General features: G+C 30.9%; 1 protein-coding gene across 2 annotated transcripts; it reads left to right on the top strand.

Moving 5' to 3' along the window:
• Window positions 1–1,769: 1,769 nt before the first annotated feature.
• On the top strand, window positions 1,770–20,805 carry LOC114336732 (twinfilin). Of its 2 annotated transcripts, XR_003653484.2 has the most exons (9): window positions 1,770–1,932; window positions 2,160–2,237; window positions 3,003–3,114; window positions 3,263–3,425; window positions 4,015–4,252; window positions 4,985–5,128; window positions 10,861–10,979; window positions 14,079–14,373; window positions 20,083–20,805. XR_003653484.2 is itself a non-coding variant. In XM_028287133.2 (8 exons), exons 1-8 carry the CDS (start codon window positions 1,908–1,910, stop codon window positions 14,226–14,228), a joined length of 1,029 nt encoding a protein of 342 aa, XP_028142934.1. In that variant the 5' UTR covers window positions 1,770–1,907; the 3' UTR covers window positions 14,229–20,805. The 2 variants fall into 2 exon arrangements, 1 of the variants encoding a protein (XP_028142934.1); XM_028287133.2 differs by having other exon boundaries at window positions 14,079–20,805.
• The last annotated feature ends 46 nt before the right edge of the window (window positions 20,806–20,851 follow it).

Raw genomic sequence — 20,851 nt, 5'->3', positions numbered from 1 at the left:
ACAGAAGCCGTGCTCTTTTCAACAGCGTTAACTTAATTTAATTTAATCTAATATTTTCTGAGGGGTTCTATTTGTTTATAAGCCAAAAAATTGTTTCTTTATAACATTCCCGAGACCGCTCAAATGGTCCAATTTCAATCCTGTAAGGTACGTTGAATAGGTATAGTGCTTTTTTATATGAAAATCATAGTTATTCTGGTGTATCATAATCTTTCTGGTTATTATTTCGACCGAAATTTTTTAATTAACATTTTAATTATTGCTAAACTATTGGTTAGATTGTCGCCGGTCTCCTGATATACAGAGAGGGGCTAAATTATGGAATAAATTCATTTTCTCTAAAATGGACGATTTTAGAGAAAAATCCCGAAACAGGTCGATTTTTATTTTTAAATTAAATTTCTTGGCATATATTTCAAACTAGTGACGTCATCCATCCGAGCGTGATGACGTAATTATTTTTTTAAATAGGAATATGGGTTCGTGTTGTAGCTCATTTACAAAGGCGTTCAATTCTCTATTCAGTATTATAAACATAAGTTTCATTATTTATACAGGGAGGCCAAGAAAAATTTTGAATTAAATTAATTGACGCAAGAAGAAGAATGCATGTAATTTATTTAACTCAAAATACATTGTATTGCTGTCAGAAAACAGAAAAAAATGTTTATTTTGCAAATAAACATTGCTTTTAGCTTAAATTAAAAGTTCAAACTGCCAATAGGTAGGAGGGAGTCTGTTTGTGATTTAATTTAAGCGAAAAGAAATGTTTATTTGTGAAATAAACCTTTTTTTCTATTTTCTGACAGCAGTACAATGTATTTTGAGTTAAATAAATTACATACATTCTTCTTTTTGCGCCAATTAATTTAATTCAAAATTTTTTTTTGGCAACCATGTATAAATACCTAATGATATTAATGTTTATATTACTGAATAGAGAATTAAACGCCCTTTCAAATGACCTACCACACGACCCCTATTCCCATTAACAAAATTATCGATTACGTCATCACGCTCAGATGGATGACGTCACTAGTATGAAATATATGCCAAAAAATTGTAATTTAAAAATAAAAATCGACCTCTTTCGGGATTTTGCTCCAAAATCGTCCGTTTTAAAGAAATGAATTTATTCCATAATTTAGCCCCTCTGTATAATCTACTATAATAAATCTTTCATGTCTTCAATTATTTAATTATTGATAAATAATTAGGTACTTCCCTAAAATTTTAATTGAAAATGGCAGATTTTTTGGGAAAACTCGGATTTTCTGAGTAAAATTTTTGTTGAAGGAAATCGGAAAAAAAATAACTTTGTGCAGAACTAAATTACGGTGAATTTTTATTTGAGTGTTTTTGGCTCAAAGGAAAAAATATAGGAGTTACAGACCACTAATTGAAAAAAAAAAGAAGATTTAGGAGTGCTAATTTGTTTATAAATAAAATAACACACTTTCTGCGGACTTGTCATACCCCATATTACTAATATATGCAATCTTAAGATTCGATTTTAGCAATAAAATAGCTGGTAAATAATTTTTCCCAAAAATGGTATTTTTTCGATAATTTTCCCAGACTATCAACAAAATCCAAGAAACCGAAGCGCCAACCCAAATTCTGAGCAGTCTCAACATAATAAGGTTAATATCCCCAAGAATCGCGCGGTGTCGAAATGAAATTGCGACTGTCGAAATGAATTAGAATCAGGCCCCAGGAAGCGCAGAGGGTAGGCTCACTCTATGTTAATATATAGCTCTATGGTCAACTCAAGGTCAAGAAAGAGATAAATGAGGTGACGTTCGACGTTGACAGGTTAAAAAATTTCTAGGTGTTTCTGAAAGTTAAATTAAAAAATAATAATAATTTAAAAGTCTAAATTAAAATTATTTAAATAACCGTGTAAAATGTCTCATCAAACAGGGATTCGAGGTATAATAAATTTATATTCCTTTCTGTTATGTTTAATTACATTTTTTTATAAATAAATGTCAGTAGTGATTCATACAGTATTAATTTTTATAATAAACTTTTTAACATACATCTACACATGATAAATGATTGCTATTTATTATATTTGTTTGTGAATGTTTGGCATATATGTACTACGGAGTTTGTTAAGTAACAGTCATGTTAATTGTATTTCTTTTTATTTTTAGCTAATGATGAATTAAAAAAATTCTTTGCCAAGTGCAAGGAAGGTATGGTCAGATTGGTAAAAGTATCTATTAAGGATGGTGAGTTCTTTAAGTTTAAATAACTGTGATATTTAATAGTGAATTATCAAAAATTATAAATTATTTTTCATTTGATCTTATATTTCACATAAAAATAAAGGTCTCACAACTCTGCAACAAATTCTTTCATGTACATTCTACATTCTTAAATATGGGTCTTACATGAAGTATGGATAAACAGAATTTTATACTTCTATACTGGCTATAATAAATAAATAATAATTGCCTCCCTTTTATACGGCTGATGCGGCTTTGTGATTATGGCAGGGTAGTCTGCTATCTCTAGGGCCTACGGTATACAAGGAAGGTAACAGAGCCAGTGCTACATTTCAACCACTTATTATTCATCATCATCATAAGTCGCTCGACAATCCGTTGTGTAATTTGGCCTGCTTGCAAAGAAGTCACCACACCTGTCGATTCCTGGCAACTTCCTTCCATCTTCTGACCCTTTAGGTCTTCTTCCACATCATCCACTTATTATTATCCCTGGTTTTACCCAAGGTAGTCATTTTATTCAGGCTGAGTCGACCTAGGGTCTGTAGATATTTTTAAAAATGCGTAGATGTTCTCACTAGCGCTGGTATTCAATCCCAGGCCTTCTGTGTGGAAGTTAAGATATCCTACTGCCTGAGCTATCCAGCTGTATTTTATATAAATATGTTATCTCGCTAATTTGTAGCCCATTGTCAGCTACTTTGTTTATAAAATATTATTGTAATGCTGAAAGATGTTTTTTTAATAATAATTTGTTTGATATTTTAGAGCAATTAGTTCTAGATGCAAGCAGTAGTGTTAAGCATAATTGGGAAAAAGACTTTGATACTAACATACAACCATTATTAGAAGAAAATCAACCTTGTTACATCATATATAGGTAAGTAGTTAATTAGATAATCGTTTCAGTTGTTTATGATGAATATCTATATCACCTATTTAAACTCTAGTTTTGTAGCAGAAATACATTTATTCATGTCATAGAATCAAGTCTATATTTATATGATATGGATTTTACCCAATTGTAGGTTAGATACTAAAGATTCCTTAGGGCATGAATGGCTATTGATCAGTTGGTCACCAGATACAGCACCAGTAAGGCAGAAAATGCTGTATGCCTCAACAAAAGCCACACTCAAACAGGAGTTTGGGACTGCACAGATAAAAGAGGAAATACATGGAACCGTCAGTGTAAGAGTTTTTTATTAGATGCTAAATATTTTCCTACACCAGTTGTCATTTTTTTATTTTCATTGTTACTCTTAATTTAAACGTAATAAACTCAATATGGGAATATATGATTCTCTAACACTTGTTACGATGCCCTTCATTATTAATACGAATGAATTTGAATGGTCATCAAACTAGTTATTTATTTTTGTTGGCAATACTCCATCAAACAACTTTATATATGATCATAGAAGCATTAAAAGTAATCTGAAGCTAACAGCAGCGATCCTGAAGGTCATTTAGAAGCAAAATAGAACAATGAGAGTCTAAATGCATCTATTAGAAATATATTAATTACTTTCTATACCCAAGTAATGGGGAAATATCTTGAAACACATAGTAAATCATGTTTAAACTAGCCAAGACAGCAGTAGGTCTAGTTTAAAGGAGATCAATCATATAAGGAACTAATAAATGTCTTGATAATGATTGTTGAGCAAGAAATTGAGTTTAGGTGCCTTTTTAAACTTGTAATTTTACTATTTTCTGATTGATTCATTCACATAGTAATCACTGGGTTTCATATATTAATAAATTTATCTTCCTACAGAGTGACATCACCCTGAATGGATACATAAGGCACAAAAAATCTGTTGCTGCCCCTGCACCTTTATCAATGAGGGAAGAAGAATTGCAGGAACTTAGAAAAACTGAAGTGCACACTGAGATTAATATTGCTACAAAGCAACAGACTGCTGGGGGTGTAGCTTTTCCAATAACTGAGACTGCAAAACAAGCTCTGATTGATATGGCTAGTGGATCGTATGATTACTTGCAATTTAGAATAGGTAAGGATGTAAACTATGCTCCTTCTTAGAGGCATCTTTCAGTGCGTCACAGTTTTTCGATTTCTTTCTAACACATTTAGTTGGAAGTGACAGAAAAAAAGGTACGTCCGTGATTAGTCATTTATTTAAGTTGTTATGTATTATTTATACGACTGTAATCTGTACAATTTATGAGACTATACAAATCAAACAACTTTCCTTTTTATAAATGAAATAAACACAATTGATTTGTTTTTATACCAAATTACGATTATGATTCTGACAACTGTCAGATTTAACTAAAATGTCATGCTATGATTCTCCACATTCTTAAAATCATATATTACATCAGTAATGACACAGTGAAAGACTGAGAAGAACTTTAAATTATAGTTGTTTAGATATGTAATAGGTAAATAATGAGTAAATACCTAAATCTTTTTTTCCGATTATAGCGCCATCTATCAATAACTGGAATAAATATTATAAATGTGTATGTATCACGGACCTACCTTTTTTTCTGTCACTTGTGACGCACTGAAAGATGCCTCTGAGGAGTATATAACGAATTTCTAATGTTACAGTCTCTGATTGTTGTTTTTTACTTCATTACGCAGTTATATTCTTTAATGCTACCTGGTACAGTTATAATACCCTTTTTGCTCACAGCACTGCCTCAGATTGTTGATTCCTCGATCAATATGAAAATTCATGTTTTTGTTATTTTTATGTTATACTTTGTTTTATTTTCAGATATTGAAGAAGAAATTATTCATCTAGTGTCTGCCGAAAATATATCATTAGCGAAATTACCTTCCAAAGTTCCAAAAGACAGTGGACGGTATCATTTATATAAATTTAAACATACACATGAAGGAGACTACACAGAAAGTATGGGTAAGAACCATTTTGTAATTCTATTAACTATATAAATAACAAATATACAGGGTGTCCAGAAACTCTACCGACAGACGAAGACAGGAGATTCCTCAGATAATTTTCAGACAATTTAACCAAATTCACCTAGTCCGAAAATGCTTCCTAAGGGAGCTAGAGCTCTTTGAAGATTGCATCTTGTAACTAGTTTTTCTTAAATATCTCCAGAACGGTTCTAGTTAGAAAAACGAAAATTGGTACACATATTTATCTTCCAGAGATAAATCGATTCCATTCATTGTACATTTCTAGTACCAGTCATAGGCCTCCGTCCTGGGTGGGGCAACAGTTATTTGATCGAATAACTTTTTTGTCTTTAACTTTTAAGCATTTTTGATACTGGATTATTAAATTGTGAGGTATTTTAATACTAAAAGGTACTCTTGCTTTAAGTCGGTAGAATACACCGTTTTCTAGAACAATTGATTTGAAAAATTTTCGTTTCCTTAACTTGAAAAAAAATTCAAAAAAATTTTCAAAAAAAAACGGTTTGTTTTACCAATTTAAAGAAGGAGTAACTTTTAGTACTAGAATACCTCTTAATTTAATAATCTAGTGTCAAAAATTCTTAAAAATTAAAGACAAAAAAGCTATGCAAAATAACCGTTGACCTGCCCAAAACTGACACATATGACCAGTCTAGAAATTTGCAATTAATGAAATCGATTCATCTCTGAAATATAAATAAACGTACCAGTTTTCGTTTTTCTAAGTAGTTTTTTTTAAATTTTTTTTTTGATATTCAAAAAACGAAAAATTTTCAAATCGATTTGTCTAGAAAACGGTGTATCCTATCGACTTAAAAGAAGAGTACCTTGTAGTACTATAATACCTTACATTTTAATAATCCAGACTCAAAAATGATTAAAAACTAAAAACAAAAAAGTTATGCGATAATATAACTATTGCCCTACCCAAAATGGACGCCTATGGCCGGTACTAGAAATTTGCAATCGACGGAATCGATTAACCTCTGGAAGATAAATATGTGTACCAATTTTCGTTTTTCCAAATAAAAGCGTTCTGGAGATATTTAGGAAAAACTAATTACCAGGCGCCATCTTCAAATAGCTCTAGCTCCTTTAGCATTTTCGGACTAGATTAATTTGGTTAAATTATCTGAGGAATCTCTTGTCTTCGTTTGTCGGTAGTGTTTCTGGACTTCCTGTATATCTAAGACTCACATTTTACTCCTTATCATAATTAGATAGGTAGATCTGGTAATTTAATTACATTTTTGTATGCTTTCATCATCATCATCATTCAGACTTCTGCATTCAAAGTTAGACATAGGCCACCTTAATTTCTTCCAGTTCTGTCAGTCTTGGGCTTCACGCAACCAACCAGCTACTCTTTTTACGTCATCTTTTCAACCTCTAGGTGGTCTATCTCTACTTCTTCTGTCTGCTCGTGGTCTCCACACTGTAATTATTTGGGTTCACCTGTCGTCCATCATTCTGGCTACATGGCCCGCCCAATTCCACTTCAGCCATGCTACTCGCTCTACGACATCTGTGACGCCTGTCCTTCTGATTTCCTCGTTTCTAACCCTATCTCTGGTTTCTAACCCTTGACGATAGTGTTCCGGCGTCATAAGTCATGATTGAAAGCAAACATTGGTCGAACATCTTCTTTTCCAGATAATTTGGCATGTTGCTCTTGAAGATGTCTGATAGAGCTCCATATGCAGCCCATGCTAAGGTGATTCGTCTTTGCAGTTCAGCAGTTTGATTGTCCATGGCAATTTGGATTTCATGCCCTAAATATTTATATTTATGAACCAATGCAAAAAAAAATGAGTGAGTTACAAGATGAAGTTAACAGTCTTAAAAGGGAACTGCAGGAACTCAAATCTTCTCCAGTATCATCGAACATCGAGTTGATTTTAAGTGAAGCCCATGAACGCTCTATTAGGGCAAACAACCTTATGGTATATGATGTTCCCGAGTCTTCTGCTATTGATTTTCAGGATAAGATTAGACATGATACTCAGATTGTGCATCAGATTTTTGAGAAAGTAGGGCATCAAACCAAGGTACCAGATATTGTTAAGGTACTCAGAGTAGGTCAGAAAGGAAGAAACAACAAACCTAGACCAATCAAGATAATTTGCAATAATTCTGAAACTGTCAAGCACATTTTTCGTTCCAAAAGACGTCTAGAATCATTTAAAATATCATATGACTCAACAAAGCTACAACAAAATGCTTTTAAGTCAGCTAAGGAGGAATTGCAACGCAGAATACGCAATGGTGAACCTGATCTTCAGATTAAATATATAAACGGGATACCAAAGGTTATAGCTAAAAGAATTAATCATAGAAATCAGGAAAACTAATCAATACCCCATTGATAGCTTACTACCAAAATGTGGGAGGACTTCGTACTAAGTTAGATGCTCTAAAAATGGCTGTGAATAGTTCCTCCTATGATATTTTAGTATTAGTTGAGAGCAACCTGTGCTGTGACTATTTGGATAGTGAATTGGAATGTCAAAATTACAATATATACCGTAATGATAGATCAAGTTTAACTAGTCAAAAATCACGAGGTGGTGGCATTCTTGTTTATGTACGTAAAACTATATCTTCTACTAGAATCAATAGAACAGGTAACTGTGGAGCAATTATTTATTTCTTGTAATTTTAAAAGTATAAAATTCATAATTGGAGGTCAGTATATTCCACCTAAGATGCCTGAAATATATTACAATAAACATTGTGAAGCAGTTGAAAATATTTTGCAAAGGTTTCCATTGAATAAAATATATTTATTTGGTGACTATAACTTACCAGATGCTAGGTGGTTTAATGACGATTATGGAGTTCGAGTTGAGTGTCCTGGTACATCGAATGCAGTAGGACTTGCTCAACAATTTGGTTTTTTGCAACTGTATCAATTAAATGAAATACCCAATAGTAGGAATATATATTTGGATCTGTTGTTTACAAATGACAAAAATGTACAACTTAGTAAATCTAAGGATTTTATTTTTGCTGATAGTTTGCACCATTTTAGTTACGAATGTACTTTAAACCTATTTTCTAACAATCAAGACTCTAGTACCTTATATCTACATGATTTTTACTATGATTTTAAGAATGCAAACTATTTTGGTCTTAATAATTTTTTAGCAAGTGTACGGTGGGAACAATGTTTCTCAAATAATATTAATGATTCAGTTAACAATTTTTATGAAATCTTGGCTATGGGAATTGCTCTTTTTGTACCTTTGAAAAAATATATATCTAGCAGTTTTCCTAAATGGTTTTCACCAGAATTGCGATACATAACATCTCAAAAGAGAAAAATGCATAAAACTTACAGTAAATCACAATTACATTCAGATTACCTAAGATTTTGTCAACTACGTACAGAATGCAAACGAGTCAGAGAAGTATGTTGGTCTCAGTATATATCTCATGTAAATAATGAGTTCAAAACTAATCCTAGGTACTTTTGGAAGTATGTGCGCGACCTAAAGTCTAATCACTCACTACCTCACTCAATGCAGTATAATGAAGAGTTGGCAGAAAATGGCCAAGACATTGTGAACCTTTTTAAGGAATACTTTCAGACAGTCTACACTCCTGGAGACCAAAATAGTTCTGTGGATAGTTTAGTTTTACCTGTAAATTGTTCACAAAATATCGACTTTGCAGACATTTCTATACAAGAAATTTATAATCAAATTTTGCGTTTACCTAGTAAAACCACATTAGGTCCTGATGGAATACCCAATATTCTACTTAAAAGGTGTATCTGTACTCTTACAAAACCATTGCATGTTTTATATAATTTGTCCCTAACAACATCTGTTTTTCCTGATTACTGGAAAAATAGTTATATTATGCCTATTTACAAGAACGGAGATAAAAGCAATGTTAAGAACTATAGAAGTGTTTGCATACAGTCATCTATTCCCAAACTTTTTGACAGCTTGGTTTGTGGTCAGTTAAGTTGGTTATGTCGAAATTTAATAAATAAGAATCAGCATGGGTTTTTTTCAGGTCGATCTACTATTACCAATTTAGTTTTATATCAGAATAGATTAATAAATGCTATGTAAGACTTTAAACAAATTGATACAGTGTATACAGACTTTTCTAAAGCTTTTGATCGAGTTGACCATAGCATTTTCCTTAAGAGGCTCATCGATATTGGTTTTGGCATAACCACAGTCACCTGGGTCAAGAGTTTTCTGTCTGGCCACCAGCAGAAGGTTAAGGTTGGATCCTTTCTGTCAAACTCTATTGCAGTTACATCGGGCGTTCCTCAGGGTGGGCACTGCTCACCGATTTTCTTTGATCTGTTTGTGAATTCTATTTTCGACTGCTTTGAAAACAGTGATGCTTTAGCTTTTGCTGACGATTTTAAAATATCAAAGATAATTTCTAGTCCTTTAGACCAACACCTTCTGCAGGAAGACCTGCATAGATTGACACATTGGTGTACAGTAAACAAACTCAACCTAAATGTCTCAAAATGCTGTTACATTAGTTTTTTCAAAGGTAATAGGAAGATCAATACTTCATATAAAATAAATAATGAAGATCTGAAATATGTTTCAAAAGTTAAAGATTTAGGAGTGATTTTTGACGAGAGTTTGAGTTTTGTTGAACACATTAATTACATAACAGTTCAGTCTTCAAAAATGTTAGGATTTATTTTGAGACACTGTAGTAATTTTTCAGTTGACACTGTAAGAGGAGTTTATTGTTCTTTGGTGCGATCTAAACTTGAATATGGCTCTATAGTATGGTCTCCATACCATGCAGTTCATAATATGACTGAAAAAATTCAACACAAATTTTTGAGGTTCTGTGCATTTAAATTAGGTCAAACTATTGTAGATCACGATTATACATTAATAGAAAACAGTTTAAAACTTAATGCACTGGAAAATAGACGTAATCAAGTAGGATTAGTATTTTTGTATAATTTAATAAATGGAAATTTAGATTGCTGTGATCTATTACAGTGTATTAATGTTGATATACAAACTAGAAATCGAAGAGGTGATTTTATAACATTTTATATTCCTTTCCATCGCACAAGTTATGGCCAAAATTCACCTATAGATCGTTACTGTAAACTTATAAATGACAAACACATTGAAATTTTTGATATATCTCTGAATATGTTTAAAAATAATTTAAATAGAGTATTTATTTAATTTTTTTGTTAGTTCTAAGGTTACAAGTACCTACCTATTCTTATTCTAATATTTGTTATCTAATTATAATTATTAAATGTTAATCTAATTATAATGTTAAAGTATTATTAGTACATATTTAGCTCGTAAACTTATTATTGTTAATTGTATAACTTTTAATGGGGTAATCCCGTCAATAAATAAAAATAAAAATAAAAATGCTATTTCGTTGCAGTCAACTTTTAGATTTTCACTTGGTACCAGGTTCGTCATGTATTGTCTTTCCATAATTTATGTTCAAACATACTTTCTTACAGGCGGCATCTAACTCAGTAAACATAGTTTTAATATATTTTTTGTCTGTCATAAGAACTATGTTGTCTGCGAATCGTAGGGTGGAGAAATTTTTGCTGTAGACGTTATTTCCTTTGACATCTCCAAGTTTTTGCGAGCATGTTCCATTATTTGTAGGCTATATACAAGTAAAACAAAAAATTGGTTGTGGAAAACTCTTATTAATATTAATTTTTGTTTTCAGTTTTTATTTACTCAATGCCAGGATATAATTGCCCTATTAAGGAAAGGATGTTGTATTCCAGTTGTAAAAACCCACTAACAGATACCATATCAAATCTAGGAATTGAAATTGCCAAAAAGGTTTGTATTTACAGTAAAAGTAGTAGTTAAACAGGGTGTCCCGGAAACATTGGTAATAAATTATACCACAGATTCTGGGGTCAAAAAAGAATGTGTGTGTACTTTGTACGCACGTAAGAAGTTATACTTCTATTATATGATTTAAACGAAATTAATATACTTTTTATTTATATTTTATTTAAATATTAAACTAATTTATACTTACTATTTCTCAAACATTTTTATTAAAACAGTGCCAAAAATTAAAATAATAAAAGAATAAAATACACACAAACACATTAAAAATGCCACGAATGATTTCTGAACATTAATTGTCGGAAAAATTTTTAACTAAATACATATTTTCTGAAAATAAAATTATATAATAAATATACTTACTATCATAAAACGTATAAAAAAAATAAAAAAATAAAAGTTTTTATTGGGATTCGAACCAGCTATCAGCGCGGTTGGTATATTGGGGTTCATTCGCCTTAAACGCTTCGCCACGGAGGCAATGTGTCATTATGTGCGAAGATCGACTAACTAAACGGATTAAGCTTTTGACATTTTTGAATTAAATTAAATTATTTTGATTTTGAATTGAAATGATTTAGAATTGAAAAAATACAACAAAACATAGAGTAAGAAAACAATATATTAGGTGAACATTGATAGAAATTTTGATGGTAATCAAATTATGTAAATAAAAGTATTACATACTATGTATTTTGGTAGGTTCAAATAGGTAGGTACCTATGATACATTTACAATTACTACGTACCTGTTGCTTTTAACCCTTAACTACCCGCGCATCAAGTTATAACATAACTACACGCGTGGCGTACTTTGTACGCCACAAGAAAATACACTTAAAAACAGCGGATTTGTTTAATTTTTTTTGAAAAAATACACTTAGTTGTTTGTTATAAACCTTATTCGGCATCAGTGAATACTTAAGAGTTCCTTTTCAGTAAGCCAATTGGGATTTATAACTGGAATCATGGAATAACTGGATTCCATGATAAATAAAATTACTAATAAAAAATTTTTTTAAATGTGATTTTTTACAGGAGAAAAAGTATTGTTTACAAAGAAAAATATATTTTTTGCCATAATGACTAAAAAACAATTAAAATATGTACTTATATTACGACTTATAGTAATATAATCCTGGGGTATATTGTCCACCACCGGAAACAACAAATAATAAAATGTAAATTACGATCTTTCCAGAACGCCGATTATAACGAAACTAAAACCAAATTGGATATTCCAGTGATAGGTTAGAATGTTAGAAAAATAAGCAAGGTCAAAAATTAAATTTTTAAATATATTTCCAGTAGAATTCTTATATCTGGCGTACACAGTACGCCAGCGCGTGTAGTTAAAGGTTAAAAACTATTTAAATGTCACTACAATTATAAACTTTTTTGTTTCTGTCCTCACAACAATAAAACTAATATATTATACATTTGTTTACCTTCATATTGAACAATTATTTATTATTGACAGATCATTTCAACACCCAATCAGAGCCCGTATAACGACTAATACCATACTGTAGGTGTGCGCATGCGCGCAGATCAATATAAATTCACCCTCAATCTCAATCGCGTCTAAAGAAGTATCAGTTGATTGAACCTCACTTACCTACATATATACAATCCTGCTCACAAAAAAAGTTACAGCCCTTTGAAGTTACAAAATGAAAATCGATTTTTTTTCATATATCGAATTATTGAAAATGGACATGTGGTATTCTTATGGCAGCAACATCTTAAAAAAAAATTAAAATGAAATTTGTGCACCCCATAAAAATTTTATGGGGGTTTTGTTCCCTTAAACCCCCCCCCCCCCAAACTTTTGTGTATGTTCCAATTAAATTATTATTGTGGCACCATTAGTTAAACATAATGTTTTTAAAACTTTTTTGACTCTTAGTACTTTTTCGATAAGCCAGTGTTTATCGAAATATTTTGAATATTTTTCGAATCCACCACATATTTGTATATGGTTAAGTACGATTATAGACACCTCTTGATAATCTGAAAATGTATTTATAATTTACACTTTTAGGTGTATTTTGAAAAAGAAGCCACATCTCGATAAAAGGTGACTTATCAAAAAAAAAGACTAAGAGGCAAAAACAATTTAAAAACACTGTGTTTAACTAATGGTACCACAATAATAGTTTAATTGGAACATACACATACATTTGGGGGATTTAAAGGAACAAAACCCCCATAAAATTTGTATGTAAATATATTAAAAAAGAAAAAATCGGCTTATCGAAAAAAACTGGCTTATCGAAAATATGCTAAGAGGCAAAAAGTTTTAAAAACGGTGTGTTTAACTAATGGTACCACAATAATGAATTAATTGAAACGTACACAAAAGTTTGGGGGGGGGGGTTTAAAGGAACAAAACCCCCATAAAATTTTTATGGGCTGAACAAATTTCACTATAATTTTGTTTTAAGATGTTTCTTTCATAAGAATGATACATGTCCATTTTCAATAAAACATCTCTAATAGTTTTCGATATATTGAAAAAAATCGATTTTTATTTTGTAACTTCAAAGGGCTGTAACTTTTTTTATGATCACATTTGTACTAAGGTAAGTTAGGTTCAATCGAACGATTTTTGACCCCAGAATGTGTGGTATAATTTATGACCAATCTTTTCGGGACACCCTGTATAACTGTTTGTAGGTCGTAAGTTAATTTATATCACTTATTATTTACAAAGAAATTGTCGTGTTTTTATCATTAAAAAATGACTAGACAACACGCCACCATCAGTTCTTTATTTAAATTAGTGTTCAATATATTTTTATATTTATGTATTTTATCTTGTAAATGCATCTGACAACGCTGTAATGGCAACACCGCCAGAAGACCAGACCCTAAAGTCGCTCTCAGTCGAATAACAACGATACAAGAGCATCATTGTAGTGAATCAAATAAAGTGATTTTTCATTTCTATCGAGTCCATTTCTTCTCAGACAATAATCTGAAACAAGATTTCATACCAGCAACAACATACAAAATTTTATACAATTAGAAAGTAATGTTTTAAAATGTGTTAAATTAAACAGTAATAATTTCATATGTTTAGGTGGAAATAGATTCTGGGGATGAACTCACCGAAAAATTCTTGTACGACGAACTCCATCCAACAAACAGCCTACACAGACCTCAGTTCGCTAGGCCGAAAGGACCTCCAAACCGCGGCCCAAAGCGCATGACCAGGAACAACAACGAATGATATGAATGAGCGCCCCATTTTAAGTGTTTATTTTACGTTTTGTTCCTTTACAAGTCACGCCGCGTCAAATTTTTGCTCAATGATTTATCAGGCAAGAGAATTAATAAAAAGGCTGTTTTCTATGATTTTTTGATAGCGTTTGAGAGTAAGTTACTGCATTTTATTATATAATTTATTGAAAGTGAATATAAAATTAGTTATCATGGAATTTTTAGACTCTATTTAAATAATATGTAAATCAATTTATTTCTCATTGATTGATAACACAGAAAATTGTAGTTTTATATCAAAGGGCCTAGCCGGGTAAGATGATGAAAAATGCCCCCAACTTGATTCGAATTCTATATAAGTCACCATTTAGCACATATGTATAGAGAAACTCACTTTCTGAAATTTTTAGCCCCCTAGGTGGTCACGTGACCCACCTAGAGCCTAATTCGGCTGTTTATGTCTTTATTTTTTATCTCAGCCGCATCGAGAGCTAGCGAAAAACTTTAATAAAAAAGTTGTAGGTTTCAAAAAGTTCTGTCAGAAGTTTTTTTTAATTTTTGGAGGGAAATTTAAATTTTAGGACTTTAAAATTTTAAATGAATATAAAAAAATAACTAAGACATTCGTTCTCACAAAAAAAATTTATAACGTGTATTTTTGCATAATGTATCATCCTGAATTTTTTCAGGTTTTTAAAATTGATGAAATGTACTTTTAAAAATGAAAAACCACATGTTTTCGCTTTTAATACAATTTTAACTACAGGGTGTTTAAAAAAAGGTAATACCATCACTAGGATAGGTAAAAAACTGAAAAACAATTGGGTTTTGCTTAATAAAATTTTTTTGAAATGCCATCGATTTTCAATAGACAGGGCGTTGAAGAAAACAAAATTTTACACATTTTTTACGATTTTGCCGAAACTACTGGCAACATTGTAATAAAATTTGACAGGTTTTAAGAGGTAGTTATTGTGCATTTTTTGACATACAATTAAGAATTTTATATTCATCATTGGCGCGCATACGGGTAATGGTCTACACTTTTTAAAGAAAAAAAGGGAGTACGCCACTGGCATATTTCAAATTAACAATCATTTTTGAATTCTTTGTTCCATTTGTGACAAAGAAATCTATCTTACCTTTTTTTCATACGACGCGCCGTTTTCATGCAAAAAATAAAATATTTTAATACTTTAATACTGTTTTAATACAAAGTATTGAAATTAAGTTTTTATATGTATGTAGGTACGAGTTACAAGTATAATGTAGGTAGATATGTATAGAAACAACATAGTAGTTCGAATACTTTGTAAGGGTTAAGATGTTTTATTTCTTGCATAAAAATGGCGCGTTGTATGAAAAAATGGAAATATATATTTTTGTCACAAATGGAACGAGGAATTAAAAAATGATTGTTAATTTGAAATATGTCAGTGGCCTACTATCTTTTTTTTTTCTTTAAAAAGCTAAGACCATTACCCGTATGCGCGCCAATGATGAATATAAAATTCTTAATTGTATGTCAAAAAATTCACAAGAACTATCTCTTAAAATCTGCCAAATTTTATTGCAATGTTGCCAGTAGTTTCGGCAAAATCGTTAAAAATGTGTAAAATTTTGTTTTCTTCAACGCCCTGTATCTTGATAAAGGATGGCATTACAAAAAATTTTTATTAAACAAACAACATTTTTTTCAATTTTTTTTTTCCTATCCTAGTGACTGTGTTACCTTTTTTTAAACACCATGTATAAAATTGTATCAAAAAGCGAAAAAAAAACAAAAAAATGGGGTTTTTTATTTTTAAAAGTACGTTTCACCAATTTTAAAAATCTGAAAAAATTCAGGGTGAAACTTTATGCAAAAATACACGTTATAAATTTTTTTCGTGAAAACGAAGGTCTTAGTTATTTTTTTATACTCATTTAAAATTTTAAGAACGTCCTAAAATTTAAATTTTCCGCCAAAAATTAAGAAAAAAATTTTTTCGGACAGAACTTTTTGAAACTTACAACTTTTTTATTTAAAGTTTTTCGCTAGTTCTCGATGCAGCTGAGATAAAAAATAAAACCATAAAAAGCCTAATTAGGCCCTAGGTGGGTCACGTGACCACCTAGGGGCTAAAAATTTCAGAGTTTCAGTGAGTTTCAGAGTTTCAGGGCAAAGTGAGTTTCTCTATATGTGCTAAACGGTGACCTTTATGGAATTCGAATCAAGTTGGGGGCATTTTTCATCATCTTACCCGGCTAGGCCCTTTCTTAGTCTCGTTTAAAATTCTTGTAAATTTGAGGGTAGTTTAATATTAAATTAGACTATGTTTTATTTATTTTTCAATATAGCCTCATTTTTCGTTCCATACACTCGATGACATGCTTTTTTAATTTACTTATCCCTTTTCAAATACTAGGTTTTGCTTGAGGTCCCCAAAATTTTGTGAAATTTCGGTTATGATGTCATCATTAGCCTCAAAACTGGTTCTTCGGGAAAACCACTGATCAAGAAAACTACTTTTTCTTGAGACTTTGTTTTACTTTGTTCTTCTTTTCGGGCGTGTGTAAACCTGGTCTACATCTATTTTTTGTACCATGCTCTTTTATATAATGTTACACAATCTAGATATATACGGAGAATGAAATACAGAGTTGATTTCATGATATCAGGCTTCACACAACGTCAAAAAACCACACACCATGGCAGTGGCAGTTTCTCCATAAGTGCACATGTGCACGTGAACCCCCAAAATTATTTTCACACAAACATTCATATTTGTAAAATTTATCATTCCATAAATAACATTTTAATCTAACTATACAGTAATAATTGAAATTCGAAATAACAGATCTAAGGAGTTTTTAATTATTTTTATTCTATTTCAAAGGAGAAACTTCACGGATGCGAGGCCTTAGACAGAACCCCTCATTCACCGCTCTTACGGTGGTTCATATCCCAATGACTTTTCATAAGGCAAAATACAAGTCACCACCCGCCCCGCTACCCGCTATAGCCCACAAGTTTAGATGGCCACAAGAGCACAAGTTGGATGTGATCTTATGGTGTGCACGGCACACGTACCTTTAAATTTTGCTTTCGTGAAGTTCGAATTTCGGAACAATATTAAGAATAGAAGGAGTTGTGGATGTAAATGTTAGCGTGGAATATTTAAAATCAATTAAATTTTCTTCATTATATTTAGAAGAAAAATTAAAAATGCCGGAACCAAATTTGTTAATTAAAAATGTACCAAAGTGCAAAGGTCGGGATTAGAAATGATTATTTAAAATGGAGATTTGTGTAAAAACTTACAAATTGTGTAGGTGTGAAGCACATATTTGGAGAAGAGGAAGCATAATGAATAAAATAGAAGATACGATTTTAACTATCCGGCGCAGTCCACTTAACAAAATTTTTGATTAAAAATAATTTACAAGATGATTTTTCTGAAATAATTTGAATTTTTCAATTACTTGTTACGATGCCAGTAACAACTGCAGAAACAGAACGATTTCTCTCTGCATTGAAACGTATCAAAACTTTCCTTAGAATAGCTATGGGCCAGGATCGATTAACTGCACTTGCAATGTTTTCAATTAAAAAAAAATGATTCAAGAAATTCCAAATTTTACTGAATTTGGTTGTGAATAATTTATCTAAAAAAAGGCGACTGACTTTCGTTTCAAAACTTGCTTGTAACATTTAAACACTAAATTATAATTTTAATTCAATAAAATACATTAATTTATTGTAATTTTTAATAAGGTCCTTTGATTTTTACAATTTGACGACACTCAAAAAATTTTACCTACGGAAACAGGGTCTCTTTATATCTTAATATTATCTGTGTGCACCCCCATATTTTACACCAGGCGCCGCCACTGCACCATGGACATAAGGCGAAAAAGGCTTTTACCAATATATACCCTCTAATCCATTAAGAAAATTTAATCAAGAAAAAAAGCTAAAACTTATTCTTTGCGTTGATGAATTTAGATAAATTTTCTTGTTATGACTTTTTTGGTGTTATTAATCAATAGAATACACTCACACTGACTGATTTTAATTAATTTTAATGTTGCCAATACTTTTATTATATTACACAAAAATAAAGTATGTATACCAAAAACATTTCTTACTCAATATATGGCCAAAAAATGGAATCAATATTCTTGGTTTGGGGAATAATAGATGGCTGTATGATTTAGCTCTTAATTGTTCGTTGTTAAAACGCCAATGGGGATGTTAAATAAGCCAAGTGACTACAGCATAGCCAGGGACGAACACTTTTAGGCCTGGATCCCGCGTACCAAAAAAAAAGAATGGGTGTGTACTTTGTACGCACGTAAGAAGTTATACTTCTATTATATTATTATTAACGAAATTAATATACTTTAAACAGTTTATTTATATTTTATTTAAATACTAAACTAATTTTAATACTTACTACTTTTCAAAATTTTCTATTAAAACAGTACCAAAAATTAAAAAAATAAAAGAATAAAACACACACAAACACATCGAAAAATGTCACAAATGATTTCTGAACAATAATTGTCGGAAAATTTTTTAACTAAATACGTATTTTCTGAAAAAAAAAATTATATAATAAATATAGTTACAATCATAACATGTATAAAAAAAATTAAAGTTTCTATTGGAGTTCGAACCCGCTTATGTTCGCGCAGTTAGTATTGAAATTCATTCATTTTACACTTCTACCCACGGACACACATGCATCATGTGGGAAGGTCGACCAACTAAACGGTTTAAACTTTTGACAGTTGTGAATTTAACCAAATTATTTTGATTTTTGTAGAATTGACATATGTATTAAAATACGACAAAACAAAGAGTAAGAAAACAATATATTAGGTGAATATTGATAGAAATTTTGATGGTAGATAATCAAATTATGTAAATCAAAGCATTACATACTATTTTGGTAGGTTCATTTTAAATTTTCCAAATAGCCTATGTAATTTTTTATTAGGATACTGAAATATTTACAATTATTACGTACCTGTCGCTTTTAAAAACTATTTAAAAATTCACTTCAATTATAAACTTGTTTTTTTCTCTGCCATCACAACAATAAAAACTAATAAACGCAACTTTTGTTTATCCATAATCTCCAATTATTTACAGATTATGAACAATTATTGACAGATGATTTTAACACCCAATCAGATCCCGTATAACGTTTGAGCGACTAAAACCATACTGTCGGTGTGCGCATGCGCCCGGCAAAATAAAAATTCACCCTCGTGCCTAAACAAGTATAACTTCAAAAAGTTGATTAATAGCAAGCTGAAAATTTGTTAATACCTTAAAGGTGTCTAGTCGGACAAACTTTGATGTACAGGAACACTGGAACAGGGGAAGTTTTAATTGTGGAACAGTTTAAAAATTTGGAACGTCAGATTACGAAATCGCTCGAGATGTATTTTGTCGAACAGAACTTTCAATTGATTTGCTACCGTTTCATTAAACTCTCAATATTTATAATTGCTGTCATTTGACATGTTCTTCGTGTTGGACTCATTAAAAGCCCAATTGGTGATAAACACCAGTCTGACTTTTGCATAAGAGATTAATGAAATGGTAACAAATCAATTGGAAGTTCTGTCCGACAAAATACATAGAATGTTTTCGTAGTCTGACGTTCCAAATTTTAACCTGTTCCACAATTAAAACTTTCCCTGTTCCAGTGTTCCCATACATCAAAGTTTGTCCGACTAGACACCGTTAAGCTATTAACAAATTTTCAGCTTGCTATTAATCAACTTTTTTTGGTACGCGGGATCCAGGCCTAGGAAAAAAACATCAATATTGGTAAATGATTTTATAATGTTGTGTTAATATTTTGCAGGTTAGAGTGAAAAGTTATTAAAATCAGACCTCCAGATGATATTTACATCACAAACGTACAAAATGTATATGATGATGAAGTACTGATTGTTTCAATTTTTTGGTCGATATTTGTCGTTGATATACAATTGTTTACATACACAAATTGTAAAAGAGCGTTATTATATTTAAATTTGCTTTTTAATGATTTTCTTCAAAATTATTAAACAACTTGTATATATGCCAGATTTATTTAATATATGACAGTATTTTAGTTGCTAGAAATTATTTTACTTATCCTGTGTGTCAAACATGTCTCTAGTCATGGCATTGTCAAAAACATTTGCAAGTGTTAAAAGGAGCTATATAATTAGGCTCCAAAATATAATACGCCGGTTTTTTTATTGTTTATTGATCTAACGCAAACAATATACAGTTCTGCTGCCATCTAGTAGAAAACTCTGAAAGCTTTTGAGCTAACGAGGACAAAATGAAAAGTTTGGCTTCAACATTTTGTTATTGGCTCAAAAATGTATTATCACAAGTGAATATATTGTTAACCTGGTTAGCTATTGTTCGTTAATTGTTACATGTTTAGATTGGGTAATAATGTTTAACTATTTATAATCTTTTTTGACAAAACATGTTAGAAGACTATGTTTACTGAAAATATTTAATGCTTTATTTAAATTATTGGTTATATTTTTATATGGTGCTAGATGAGAAATAAAAAAGCTTTTATATATGCCTTGTTTTTATTTAAATACCCAGTTATATAAATTATTCTAACA

This window comes from Diabrotica virgifera, chromosome 5 (genome assembly GCF_917563875.1).
Source record: "Diabrotica virgifera virgifera chromosome 5, PGI_DIABVI_V3a".
In the NCBI taxonomy this organism is placed as follows: Eukaryota; Metazoa; Arthropoda; class Insecta; order Coleoptera; family Chrysomelidae; genus Diabrotica; species Diabrotica virgifera.
This window is presented reverse-complemented; position numbering and strand designations above follow the sequence as displayed.